Source organism: Fukomys damarensis, unplaced genomic scaffold (genome assembly GCF_012274545.1).
Source record: "Fukomys damarensis isolate Sample0158 unplaced genomic scaffold, DMR_v1.0_HiC HiC_scaffold_5, whole genome shotgun sequence".
Classification (NCBI taxonomy): Eukaryota; Metazoa; Chordata; class Mammalia; order Rodentia; family Bathyergidae; genus Fukomys; species Fukomys damarensis.
In genome coordinates, this window is record NW_022900917.1 from 73,371,956 (window position 1) to 73,386,658 (window position 14,703).

The 14,703-nt window shown below is 46.3% G+C and overlaps 1 protein-coding gene across 1 annotated transcript in view; it reads right to left on the reverse strand.

The window, feature by feature from the left end:
• Nucleotides 1–235: 235 nt before the first annotated feature.
• The window catches only part of Adcy8 (adenylate cyclase 8), a gene marked incomplete at its 5' end in the record, with an annotated part of 218,698 nt that continues 204,230 nt past the window's right edge, over nt 236–14,703 (reverse strand). Inside the window, 4 exons of the mRNA XM_019210479.2 lie at nt 236–768; nt 4,021–4,135; nt 5,500–5,592; nt 9,154–9,300. Coding sequence (XP_019066024.1) covers nt 281–768; nt 4,021–4,135; nt 5,500–5,592; nt 9,154–9,300 — 843 coding nt within the window. The remainder of the gene's footprint in view (nt 769–4,020; nt 4,136–5,499; nt 5,593–9,153; nt 9,301–14,703) is intronic.

The window sequence follows — 14,703 nt, forward strand, 5'->3', positions numbered from 1 at the left end:
GTGTTCAGTCTGTTTACACATCTCTTTGTTCCACTTGGTTGTGAGCCTCTCAAAATTAAAAACTAGTTTCCATTTATCACTGGTTGCCAGTGAGTCTTGCATGCAGGACGTGATCAATAAATGTTTGTGATCGAAGAGGACCTCCAATGGTGCCCTTGATCTGCTGCATATAAAGACCAAAGAAATCATCCTTGTTGTAAAAAAAATTAAACCTTTTTATTAGTATATTTATTTTGTATATAAAAGAAATACAAAAAAAAGAAACACAAAGAAAACGCATTTATGGCAAATCAGGTTTGTCGGTGCCTTCGGCTTGGGCCCCTGGCTCCGGCCCACTAGGTGTCAGCAACGTCCGCCGGTTGTAATGGCCTTTGATGATCCCGGTGTTGTTGTTTTCATTGAGGAGCTGTTTCTGCCTTTGCCTGTTGAGGGACTGGACGAGGCCCAGGACGACAGCCGCCAACGAGTACTGGCCGGGCAGTCTTCTTGGGGGCAGGATGAACGGGTTGGGTTGGACTCTTCCCAGCAGAAAGTATGTTTTGATTTTTCCTTCCTGCTCACTGATGCCCTTCACATAGATCTCCCCACGGTAGTCAAAGGCAAAGCCTTGGTCCTTCAGGATGAGATAGGTCTCCTCAGGGACTTGGATCCGGCCACTCACCCCTGTGCTGTCCATTCGGCTGGCCAGGTTCACAGTTTTGCCCCAGATATCATACTGTGGCTTCTTAGCGCCAATCACACCAGCCACCACGGAGCCGTGGCTGATGCCTGCGGGTGAACAAAGGAACAAGAGGTGAGGGGAACAGGGGGAAAGTGAGGTGTCTGGAGTGTGCGCATCACTTCCATAATCTCTGCAGGTGGGCTGTGGGCCCAGGTTCTGCTTCTGTACCTGATCTGGGTCTGACCCAGGCCAGTCACTTAACCTATTTGGATCTGTCCCCCAGCCCATGGTGATGGCTTCCTCAGTGGCCTCCCTGCCCCATCCCTGCCTGTACACAGCCCATCCTCCAGCTAGGACATTTATGTAAGATGACACCAGCTATGAGAGTAATGCAAACCTTCCAGAGAAAGGCGGACTGACTAGTAGCCCACTAAGCACTGAGGTGTTTGGTGCAGGTGGATGGCTTCAGATGCACAGGAATGCAGCAGCCTCTAGGAGGAGCAGGCCATGTCCACCCAGTGTCTGGTGTCTGTTAACATGAAGAATCGCCTTACAGAATCACGTCCCTTGCCAGAAATCACTGAGCTCTCACCAGTGCCAATGAAACAATGAAAACTTGCTGCTTGCTTTGTTCTGGGAGCAGCAGCCTGGCTACTCTTGTCCTCAGCTGAGACCTCAGTGAAGCTGCAACCACTGCCTGCAATACAGTGTGCTTGGGTAGGAGGGTGTGTGCGTGCAGTCTTGGGCCCAGACTCATTTCTACCACCTTTTAGTTGGAGGACCCTGCCATCTGGGACCACTTGGACCTGCAGGCTGATGTTCCTCAGGATCCCCATCCAGGGCTTCTCCAGCCTGGTTCCTGCCACAACTGCCAGCCTAAGTCACTGCTCTCTCACCGACCCCCGCATAAGGCCCTCTCAGCTCCTGCACTGCCAGTCACTTCCACCTTGGTGCCTTAGCCCTACTTCTCTTTCTCTTTAGACCGTTTATTCCTCCCAATCCTATAGTTTATTTGGTAAATGCTTTTATTAATATTTTTTTTTTGTGGTACTAGGGATGAAACCCATGCATGACCTTTGTACTGAGCTACATACCTCGCTCTTCTTTTATTTCGAGACTATATCCTTCTAAGTTGCCCAAGTGAGGCTCTAATTTGTGATGCTCCTGCCTCAGCCTCTCAGGTGCTGGCATTACAGGCATGTACTATCATGCCTGGTTATTAAATGCCTTTAAGGATGTCTCTTCTACAAATGACAACATTTCACTAAATGTGTTAATGGTCATGTATGCTCCTATAACAGCCTTAGAATTTTGTCATTTTAATAGATTATGATGGAAAAAGAAAAGAGTTACAGGCCCGACTTGCATAGAATTAACTTTCTTTGAGAGAGAATGTAATAAAATAGACAATATAATGTCAGCAAATAATAGAAGCAACATCATCAGGGCAGGACACAGAAAGATGGGGGGTGTTTGTAGTAGGGTAGTTAGGAAAGGCTTTTTGAAAAGAGATTTGAGAATCATAGTAGAGTCATGCAGATATCTAGGTAAAGTCCTTCCATGAAGAGGCAAGACAAATGCAGGTGCACACATGTGCAGGAACACACACACAGAATCACAATGAAAGCTTGCTCTTTAAAACGTGCAAAGCCATTATTCCACTGATTCTCAGGCACAGTCTGTGAATTAAGTAGAGAGAGGAGGAGGTGGTGATGTAAGATCCAGCTTACAAATGAGGAAATGGAGACTCAGAGGGTTCGAGAGTCCTGCCCAAAGTCATAGAACTGATGGTAGCAGATGGGAAACACAAATTGTGATGCTTAATCCAGTTGGGAAATTACTTTTCTGACCTCTGATGTCAGTGAATGTGGGGCCAGCAGTGAATGTGGCAGCAATGAAAGACTGACCTTGGTCCCAGAAACACCTTTGAATTGACATAGAATACCTCTCTGTTCTGGTTGAAGTTCTCTTTTCATTCCATTGTGTGGCTAATGAGTTCAGAAGGGGCATGCAGGGTTCATGGGAGATGTGGGAATAAGCTCTGAACATTCTGTTCACAGATCAAAGACATAAAACAGAGCTATTCAAAGAGCAAAGGCACGTGGTGTTCTTCAGAGCTGATGAGTCCAGTATTGGTTCTTCTTGGAAGTCGTTCAGGAAGGACATCCATAATGTGGGGATGGTGTTTTAAAGTTGTTTTAAATTGTGCCAGGGCTGATAGAATGTCATTCAACTTGACGAGGAGCCACCTCTGGTGTGACTAGGGCCATGAGATGTCAGGCTAGCTCATCCCTTTTCTGGGCCTGAGTTTATGCATCTATAAATGTGAGTGTGGACTGAGCAGGGTCTTTCAGACTAGGCTTTTGGAAGCTTAGCAGAGAGGCAGAAGAAATTGGCAAATTATGAAATCATAAAGGATTCTTACACCATTGCAAGCGTAACTGTTGGGTTGCTACTTCCTATAGAGGATCCCTACACCTGAGGGGGACATTGCTCTGTGTGAGGCTCTCTGTCTGGGGGGACTCAGGGTAGTATATGACATGTGCGGGAGCAGACTCCTGCTTTTATCCGAAGGTACTGTCCAGAAGACCCTGACAGCAACATCGACCATCAATCAGTATCAAGCAACATGGAAGTTAAAGTGAAGTGATCAGAGTTGTGGATTATGCCTGAAAACACTCATTTGTTGAGAGGTCAGGCTTTAAGAAGTCAATCGCATTACAAGAACTCTAACTTGAACAGGGGGTTAGTCCACTGAGTATGTTCGTGATTTGATGGCACTGTTGGGAAGTACTGGAAACGCAGGTGTATATGGGGAAGAGGTGGCCCATAGATATGTGACTTAGGGGATTGCATCTAGTCCCAGCCCCTTCTCACCTCTTCCCTGCTGGCTCCCATGCAGTAAAAAGCTTTCCCCACCATGCTTTTCTGTTACGATGCTTCTGCCTGGGTCCTAGCTCATCATAGACTGAGATCTCTGAAACCCTAAGCTGAAATGAAGCTTCCCTTCTGTAAGCTGTTCATGTCAGGCCATTTGTCACAGCCACAAAAGATACCTCTCTAATCAGGACCTTACATGGATGGGATACCAGATCAGTAAGTTGGAAGAGATGCTAACCATTGTCTATTCTTTGCCAAAGATGAGCGACTTTGTATTTCTGCACACAAGTCAGAGTCCTGCCCTTGCTTCTGGCACCTCGAGTGGGAGGTTGCTCACAGAGAGGCTGAGCTGACTGTGCCTGGTCTCGTCCAGAGGAAGCCTCATGCATTTCACAGCACAAAGCTTCCCAGGTGTGATGCCCACGGCATAGGAGGGGCTGAGGAGCTTTGTGGGGCCCTCACTTCCAGCTGCTACTCACCGATCCGGAGTTCAAAATTATTGAATGAGTGCTTGTTGATCTCCTGTATGCTTTCGGCCAGGGCAAGAGAGAAGTCTGCCAGGGCACACAGATGCTCCCACTTGTCTTCACACTGCTGCATTAAACATGAGAGATGGCCTCATACATTGTGACTCACAACAGCACATGCACACCAGCGGCATCCTGTCCTCACCCCACCGCGCATCCCTGAGAGGGCAACTGCCATGTACTTGAGCCTGCATACTTCAGCCTCAGTGCCCTAGATGCAGGGATCACAGGAGGATCCCCAGGAGAGTGTAGTATGTGTGGGCTGTTGTGTTCCTTCCTGCAACCTGCACTTGTCTGCTAAGGTGACACGGGAATTCCTGTGTGTGTGCATGTGTGTGTGCATGTGTGTGTGTATGTGTGAGCACTATGGGGTTTGTATGTGTAGCCTTCCCCCTCTAGGAACAGTCTATTCCCTTTGAAAGTGCTCACAGAGGTTCCGATGAAGAGATGTTTCTCATGAACTTCTGCTCAGGAAAATCCTGGGAAAGTGCAGAGCGAGCCTGTGTGCCCTGCACAGTGTCCAAATCTGTAAAAGGACATGGCACAGTTTCTCTACCTCTTGGGGGTTAAATGATATGTGAGAGAGAACTCTGTGTGCCTGTGGAGCAGAGGTTTTGTAAAAAGCCAGATGGAGAACATGTGAGGTTTTGCAGACCACATGGCCATTGTTGTGACTACTCAGGGCTGCCATTTTGGCTTTAAGAGAAAAAGATGAAATAAAAAAAATGGGCCTGGCTGTGTGCCAATAAAACTTTATTTACAAAAATAGTGTGGGCACTGGTTTTCTGACCCCTGCTTCAGGGTACCAGCATGGGTTTCTTTTCAGATAGTGACTCTTCGGACACTTCTAGGGTATTAGTTGGAACGAAAGCACAAGGAGGAGGAGAAGAACTTAGTGGGCACCCTGTCTCCCCAATATCTTGGCCTCCCATGCACTGAGCACTTGTGGAGGATCCCATAGATACATGGCTTTGTTTCAGCAGTGGGATATCATCTCAGACACTTAACCCCTTAAACCTGGGAGGTGCACATTAGGGTCCCCACATATCATTAGTGTCTGGGATGCAGTCAGCACTCCAAGAGGCAGTGCCTTTGGTTGCTGTTATTGTAGTTATTATTACAGAATGACTTTAGAAGAAGAAAGCAGGCTAGTATTGCCCATGACTAAATCATAATCGGGGCACCTTTTTCTCTGATATCTGTTCAAGTGAACAGTGAGGTTCAGAACAAAGCTTACAGGCTTCTTACAAAGCAACCTAATTTCATCCAGAGGACAAGCCCCCCCCAAGAGCTGTACCTCATGTGAGGATCAGAATCCACTCTACCAGATTGTCTCCCACTCCTCCTGCTGAAGGAGGCTTTGCCATCTTTAGGGACATGGTCATAGCAAGGCCTCGGCATAGGTGTGGCTGAGTCCATTAAGTCCTGTACCTGTTTTTCTGGTGACAGGCCTGACACTGCCATATAGGTACTGCCAATGGTCTTAATCTTTTCAATGTCTTGAAAACGGTCTTCGCCCAGCAGCTGAAACAGATCCAGGCAACGGTGTTAGTTCTGGAGTTTAGCCTTCCAGCAGGCCAGGCTCCTGAAGATGGGCCCCTGACTCACAGTGAAGAAAGATCTAACTCGGATAGAGCAGTATCCTCAAGGTGGCTGTTTTTCTCTGGGCAGGTCGTGCATTCAGTGGCCAGTAGGGATTTATCGAACCCCTGCTAAGTGCCAAGAGCCCAGACAAATGAGAGCAGAGATATTCTTAAAGGAGAAGATGTGCTTCCATGAATCATGGAAATAAACAAGACTATCTGATTAGCTTAAAGAAGCACTACAAAATGTTCCCAAATCCATCAACAAATCTTGGTGGCTTTCTTTTCAACATGGTCAATCTTAGCATCCCTCTGCACTTCCTGGGGCCCCGAATCTAAGCTACTGTTGGCTTGTGGCTGGGCCATTGTGACCTCTGGCCTGCTCCTGCCCTGGCCTCCTCTTGCCCAGCAGAGCAGCCAGATGATGCCACTCACAGATGAGCTAGACCACATCCCCAGGCCTTGTGCAAAACCCTCTGTTGGTTTCTAGCACTACTCAGGTCCCAAGACAGTCTCCTCTGAAACCACCCATTGTCTCCCTTGTTGTCTCCTTTGCTCCTGCTATTCCAGCCACATTGCTTGTCTTAGAAAAAGTCAGGGTTGCTTTGGCCTCAGGACACTTGTGTGTGCTGTTCTGTCTCTTAATGCTGTTCCCTCAGACAGTGGCTTGGGCATCCCATTCTTACATACACGTTCTCCTCTTCCTTCCCTGTTTTAATTTTCTGTTTAACACTTTACCCTACTTTTGTTTATTTACTGTCCTCTTCCCCGTGGGAATATGAGACTCCTGGGGCAGGTACTGCTGCCTGATTTGTTTACCACTTACTACCCAGACAGAGTCTTCAATGAGTGAAGGATGAATGACTAAATCAAGAGTGGTCACCATCCTTGGCATTTCCTCCATCTTTACCTGCAGTTTGTGTTTTAATGCTAAGTAAGGGAAATCTTGGTCTCTTCTTTAGTGACCTTGCAGGCACAAGATGCCCCTGAGCAGCCCTCTGAGATGTCCCTTGAAGCTCTGGGCAAGTTATCTTACACAGCAAAACATACTCTGCTCATGCAGTTAGGTGAAGGATCTTGCGATGTGGACATTTCCTGCATTTGCTGGAGCCCAGTCAAATCATAAACATCCTTATAAGTGAAACAGGGGCAACAGAGAAGGTGCTATCATGACGGGGGCAGAGATCAGAGTGTGGTGATGTATGGAGGAGCACGTGAGGAGTTCAGGTGTGTGGGTGCCTCCAGAAGCCACAAAAGGTAAGAAGTACATTCTCCTCCGAAGCTCTGGGCAGTAGCTCAGCCTGCTAACATCTTGGTTAGCCCCATGAGGTCCAGTGTGAACTTCAGATCCCAAATTGTAACATAATAAGTTTCAGTTTGTTTCCTCACAAAATTATGATAATTTATTAGCAGCAATAGGAAACTAATATATGTGCATATATATCCTACTCATTGAGCTTCTACATGTTTGATAATCTATGAGGTACAGGCAGCTAACAGGCAGGTGAGGAGTTCAGATACTTAAATGGAAAAAAAATCACAAATACATGCCCTACTTCACTTTCAATAAAGTTTATGATGGAAATATACAGGGCTTAGGATTAGAAATTGGACCATTTTGTTCTAATTTGATGAATCTGGGAAGATGTCCTGAGCAACTGACTTCTAACATCAGCTCTAAAATGAGAGTGAGGAGGGCTTTCCTATTGAAGAGTGTGTGTGTGTGTGTGTGTGTGTGTGTAGCTTGAGTCACGGCTGAGGCAGTTATGTTCATTATTTGTGTTTCTTGAGCCAACTTGATCTACTTTTCTGCCCTCACTGAGATTTTCCAATTTGTGTTCAGGGTCCACAGTTTTCAGAACCTTTGGTATCTGATACTGACTCTCAGATACCACCAAACAGGTTTGGTTTCTGCTGCTTCTGCTGCTTCTGCTGCTCACAGTTTAAGTCAGAGACCTTGGATGCCTCCTGCTCCCTGTCTCTCTCCCTCTGCCACTGGGTAGCTATATTTTCTCAGCTTCCTTCTGGCTGCATACTGACTTGATGTGGTCCTGGGTAGCATGCACCAGGCTCTTATGTTTGCCTTTTCTCTTTAGAAATAGTTGGTCCAGGACTCATTTTAGACCTCAGAAAAGTTGCGTCCTCCTCTGAAATATGTTTGACTTCATTATTTCATTCAATATCCATGCAGCAAATTTACCTACTCTGTGTCTAAGTGTGTCTGGGAGCATAATCATCCCCTACCACTTGCCTATATGGAGAACTGGGGTGTGAACAGACGCTTTTTGAGCCCTATGTGCAGGAAGGGGTTGTGCAGCGAGGAGCCCTGGCATTGGGTTACTGCCAACAGTCTTAGAGAGTAAGCCCTGTGCCTCACTCAGCGTTCCTCTGCCAAGAAAGACTTTAGAAGATCGCAGGTTCCTGTGGTAACTACATTAGCTGGAAGAGTGGCGTCATTACTGAAGTGAGCTCATTCAGGGAGCAGCTAGCAGGCCAGTACTGAGCCAGAGAGGGAAGACAAGTCTGGTGACTGAGGAGCCACACAGGGAAAGCTGGGGTGCTCGAGGGTGGCGAGTTGAGGGATGTTTTTGTTCTTCCTGTTGACTGCATTCTTCCCCACCTCTTTGCTCTTCCTTTGACCCTTCTCCTCTACTTTTTCCTCTTTCCTCTTCCTTCTTCCTCCTGCTCATCTGTCCCTCCCCCTCTCCTCCTTTTGTCCTTTCTCTTTCCTTTTCTTCTCTTCTTTTTAATTCATTCTCTTCCTACTGGTCTAGTGCTCATGTTCTAAAGAGAACAGCCTCGAGGACCAATGCCCAACCTTCATCTTCCTTCTGAAAACATCCATATCTACTGTCAGGGTCACTGCCCTCTTCCGCTTTTGAAAGACTCCTGGACTCCTTGCACAGTTTTGTGTATGGAGATACAAAATGTGATCAAATTTACTTTGTGTATTAAAGTTTAAAAACATTCCTGTGATCATTTTTGGGAGATGGGTTGCCACAGAGTTTAAAATAAAACAAAACCTGCTATCTCAACATTTAGTCAGATATTTTTAATAGGGATGTTTTTATTTTTTAAGTATGTTTTGGGTTTCGGTAGCCTGTCTGCATGTTGTTATTTGATAACTAGTTTTGTACTAAGGTCAGTGCTAGGCCCTGGGGACTGAACAGGATACAGAGAAGTAAGAGTGAGGTTTCTTTGTTCATGAGTTTGTAGCCTAGTATGGAAGACAGGATTAAAGGTACGGTGAGCTGGTTCAATTCAATTGTTCTGCATTGTATTTATTCATCAAAACATCCGTTAACTCAGGTAACAGTTGTGATTGTGCTAATTAATTAAATCAGGTAGTAAAAGTCTGTGTTTATAACACAGCATATAATTCTGTAAGGACAACAACACAAAACCCATTGAAGGTCATTCCTCCTCCTCCAATAAATACCACAACATTCAAGAAAACAACGAGGCCCATTTGCCCCTGCCACCTTCCAAGGCTGAGATTTACCTCATCAAAGTCAGCGATAATCTCATTCAGCAAGCGCAGACATTCTACTCCTTGGTTGTTCATTTCAGTCTGAGAGTAAAAGTCTGCAAACCCTGGAATGGAGGCAAACATCACCCCAACAGCATCATAGGACTGAGAGTACAGCTCCTGGACAGAGACAGAGAGGGAGCCAGACATGGTCATCAGAGATAGGTCCCGCAGTGAAGCTTCATGTGTGGATGTATCTGTGTCCACGGGCACAGCCAGCCAGAGAGAGGACTGAAATGGGACTTGGACACCACTGTGTCAACAGCGCATGTTTCAGAATGTTCTGGTTGACATAACAAAATACCTTAGACTGGGTTGCTTACAAATAGCAGGAATTCATTTCTTACAGCCCTGGAGGCTGGGAAGTCTGATACCAAGACACTGGCAGACTTTGTGTCTAGTGAGGCTCCACTTTCTGACTCATAGCTGGTACTCTTTAGCTGTGTTCCCACAGGGTGGGAGGGCATAACCAGCACTCTGGGGCTTCTTTTTAAGGACACTTATCCTACACATGACCCAGTCACCTCCGAAAGTACCCACCTCCCGATACCACCACCTTGAGGATCAGAACTTCAGCATGGAGTATTGGAGATGTAACACTGCATTCATTTACCAAAATCACAGCATCATCACCACCCACATAGAGACCATTCAAAACACATCATGTCATCTCCATTCTTGGCTCAGCCATGGACTCCAACTGTCCATGGTCAGCTCCTTCTCCTGTTTTCCTTAAAGTCTGGTCCAAATCCTCACCACTCTTCTTCACCTAATCCTGCACCCTGTTCCATTCAGTAGATGACCATATCTCCCACCTCACTTAGAAAACTGTTTCTGCAGGTGGTGACACAGCTCTGTTCCACCCTTCACCATGTGTCTATGTCCATATTCATTTTTATTACTTGTGTTTCAAGTTCAGATCATGTATTTTTCCTTATGTTGGAGGTCAGTGCTTCCACCTGACCTCCAGATCCCTTCATAGCTAACATTTAAAGCAACTTACTCCCACAGTGACCCTAACTTTTCTTATTTATTTCTCCTCTCTTCCTTTTCTAACTCTTCTCTGTCTTCCCAATGGTTTTTTAAAAAATAAGATCAACATTCGTTGGATCCTTCAACACTTACAACTACCAAGCAGTCCCTCTTTATCCTTGCTTCCAACCTTCTGAGCTTCCCCACTGCCTGTCCTATTCACATCTTAGGCTGAAAGGAAATGAATAGAGAATAGGCCAGTCTGCCTCACAAAGTGGGAAAACCAGTGCATGCGTGCCAGTTCATATCTTTCTGGGCACCACTGCAGCGTGGCATGTTGATTGCCCAAGATCTTGACTCTTTGGTCTTGGCTTTACATACATTAGTAACATCCTCTTTTTTTTTCTTTTGCCTTGTTCTTTCAAGGATAGCACCCCGCCTTTATTCCACTTGAAATGTTGCTCCTGTGTGGTTCTGTCCTCAACACACCAAATGGTTGCAATTTTACATCCTTACCTGGTCCGTCTCATTACCTCTGAGCCTTCTAACACCCAAGTGTAGTCTCCAGATTCCTATTTCCACTCAGCTCTTCACTGGCTTTGAACTTCCATGCCTCATGCTGTGCTGCTTTCACACTCCTCCAATTACCAGTGGTATAAACCACGTGCATCTCTCTCAAGCTGCACCTGTGAATGCTCCTTTATTCTCTAATTGAGTCAGTAGTGCCAGAGTTGCCAAGTCATCAAAGTTAGGGAACCAGAGAGTCACCTCTGACTCCTTCTTCATCATGTCCACATCCAGACAATTACTAAGTCCTGCTAGGTTCACTTCTGTTTCCTAAACATTTTTTTTTTTTTTAAAAAACACTCCTACCATTTTCCTTTTTCAATCAGGCCCTTCCCAGTTATCTCCCTTAATATTTGCATGTAAACCTCCCATTGGGAGACCTCCAGTCTTGTTCTATTCAAAGGCATTCTCTACAAGGGCTATGATCAAAACATACAGTGTGTGTTTAAACCTAAAAAGGACACATTGCCATTAATCCCCCTCAAAATACTCCCTTTGCTCTATACAAACTTATGCCATCATTCTTGCCTCTTTCTGAAGCACTTCTGGAAACCCCTTTTGTGAGTGTCTTTATGAGGTGTGATCAAAATTATAATGAATGGCACTGCTGAGCGCCATCCAACTGAGAGGCAGGCTTGCAAAAACATTAGGATGTGTCCTTACGTGCCTTGCTCACCAGATGCAGAATTGTGCAACTTCTGGCTCTTGCCCACAGTCAAAATCACCATGAAAGGTAAGCATTTGGAGAATATTCAGGACATCAAGGCAGCCACAACTAAAGACATTCAAGAAAGCAGGCTGAGATGAGATCTCATCTCTCAACCATGATGCCTCCTTTATCAGCCATCCTCGTTCTCTGCCTTCCTCCCCACTCTCCTACCTTTGTGCCCAAGGGCCAATTTCAGGTAGAAAACTTGCTTTCAAATCCCAGTTTTAAGGCTAACTTCTACAAGAAGCCAACCTCTTACTTCTTTCACACTTAAATACTTCTAAATTCTGTCTCTTGATGGAAAACGTCCTTCCAGCCCACTTAAGTCTCCTTAACTGGACACATTTTTGTTTTCTGTCTTTATTATCTATGTAGAGATGATGTCTCCCGTAGACCTTCCAGATTCCTGGATGGAGTCAGGAGGCTGAGCTCTAGCAGCAGCCTGAGCCACTCTATAGTACGACCCTTGTCCCCACATTGCTGTCAATGTACATCTCTTCCTTCGACAAAGACCGCCTGCCACCACCCATAGCACATTTAGCTTTTTTAGATGCTTGTGATGTATGCACACCCTATACAGGGTCTGGTACAATAAAAGCATTCAGTACTTTTCCTGAATTGATGTCTTCCTGGCCCTTATAGGAAACATCAGTGTTTACAAAATGCGTTCACATGAATTCAATGATTTGTAGCAGTCTTGTGAAGCAGCATGATTATTAATCCTACTTTACAGAATAGCAACATGACACTGAAGAATGAAGCCACTACTTTGGATCACACATCCAGTAGCCAAGGAACAGGGTTAGAGGGTTCCAGGGCCTTTCCCACTCTCCAAACCTGGGCCCCTCATGTCTGAGTCTGGGAAAGACAGTCCCAGCAGTCAGGGGCTATCAGTCTTGAGCTTCAGTGTGGACGTTATCTGAATTGCTGAATCTATGTCCTTGTCCAGAAGGCAGCTGGTGACTGGCTGAATTGGGCTGGGCTGGGGTGGACACAGGAGGTCACAGCTGAGGAGGACCGGGTAGGGAGTGGCCGCCTAAAGTGGAGCCTGCTCACCTCAGACTTGAACAAGTAGTGAAGCCGTGGAGTGACGTGACTGCGTCAGGAGTCAGAGAACTTGAATAAGGAACTGGTAGAGAAGCATTCTTGCGGGGAAAAGGGCTATGGGTTTGGGGGAAAGTTGCTATTTACTCGGTAACCTGTTCAGAGTAAAGGTTCAGGATGCCATGACAAAGCATTATGGACTGAGTCCCATAGACTGCTGTTTATTTTCCTCAGCTCTGGATTCTGGAGTCTGAGATCAATGATCTCCTGAACCCCTCTCCTTGGCCGGTGGTGACTGCCTTCTCTCAGGGTCTTCCTCGCCACAGGGTCTCACCTCTGTGTACATCTGCGTCCTCACCTGCTCTTTGTAGGAGGGTACCAGTGACATGGGAGTAGGACCTCCCCAGTGACCTTGTTCTGTATCTTCATTATCAGTCCCCACACAGCCACACTGAGTTTAATACAAAGTTTAAAACTTCACATGTGAATTTTGGAGAAGCACAATTCAGCCCATAATACCCACACTTCTAATTTCTGCTTAAAAAAGAAGAAAAAGGAGAAAATCTCAGCATCTGCAATTTATTCCATATTGACCCAGCCCAAATCCCCTCCGACATAAATGCCCCACTGATGTACAACGTCTGTTCACCTGGCGTCTCTTAGAACTGTCTCTCTACTTGAGTGCTATAATGAATCTTTCCTCTCCCCACCCTCTTTTCCTTTGTTTTGTTTCACAGTCTTGTTGATATTCATTGGCACGGATTGCTTAAGTAATAAAGTAAGGTTAAGGATATTGTTGTGTGCTTATGATGCAGGGGACAGCTATAACCCAAAGCAGTGCACCTGTGGGTCTCAGTGCTCACAATAACGCCCTGAGGTGGATAGGCTTAATGTCCTCGTTTCACTTACTGGGAAACTGAAGTATGTATTAAGCACTTTGCCCAAGCCTCACAACTGTGAAGAAGTGGAGCTTGGGTTATTTTTTTCCCAGACCGTTGGACTTTAGAGCCCATACTATTGTTAATGATAATAATAACAACGATAGCAACAATGATGACAAGAATAACAATGATAAGCAAGAAGGAATAGCCCTGGAATTGGGAACTGGTCTGGTTCTTCTATCTGAATGGGTGACTGATTTAGCATGAGAGGCTCCCTTGGTGGAAAAACACTGAACTTGAAGAAATTGGAGCTGAGCCAGCTTTTGACCACACCACATCCTACTGGAGGTTGGAGAGGTAGGAAAGGGTGGGCTGAGACTCCCCTCCCTCTCTAGCAGATGCTTCCTGATTGAGAAGGGATCACTAGCCAACCGAAGATCAACCCCCAAACACAGGCTTTCAGACAACGATGGATTGGACAATGTGGCTTGGACCCGAGGCCAAAACGGGAATCTCCTGCTCCTTCCTGCGACACAGAGCTGGACTGACTGGGGTTATTTCCCTCACCCTCACTGCAGCCACAAAATAGGGACAAGGGTATGACCCCACCTCATGGGGTTCAGGAAGGAGAACCTGTACTACTGGGGTCACCACGTCGGTAGTGAAAGCTTTTTCATCTTGGGCACAAAGAGGGTCATGAGCAGATAGGACTGAACTACTTATGAGGTTTTAGCACAGTGCCTCCTCTGGTGACTTGAGAGCCAGTGGCTGTCCCTGTCCTGAGTCATAACCTCCCCAATCCAACGAGCTAACAGGCAGTGAGGGAGGCCATCCACCTCCCTAGCATTTCCCCACAGAGCAGAAGGCATCACAGGGAGTTCTTTCTTCAGTGAGTCCAGGCAGGAAGTGGAGGGGAGGGGAGAGGAGAGGAGAGGAGAGGAGAGGAGAGGAGAGGAGAGGACAGAAGAGGAGGTTGACCCCACAGAGTGTTCCCATGACTCTGGGCACACAGAGTGACCTGTCTGCTTCCACCATGGCAAAACTGAGCTTCTGCTCTGCCTTTGTCCGTCTCACCGAGAGCCTCTGCTCTAATTGTCACATCACGGTTCACTCTGACTGACCCGGTCACTGCTTTTCTCCTGTCCCTTTAGGTTTGAGAGGTGCAAAGAGCTTCCCACAAAGGCTGGCTCCTAAAGGCTTCACCCTCTCACCCTGTCTTTCTTTAGGGACCCAACCGAGAAGAGGAGGCTCCTTCCAAGCAAGGGAATGCAAGGAGCATTAATATGCAAAGGACTTAATTAGAAAGATGAAGGCAGAGTAGAGGGAAACCCAAAGAATCCTTCAGGAATC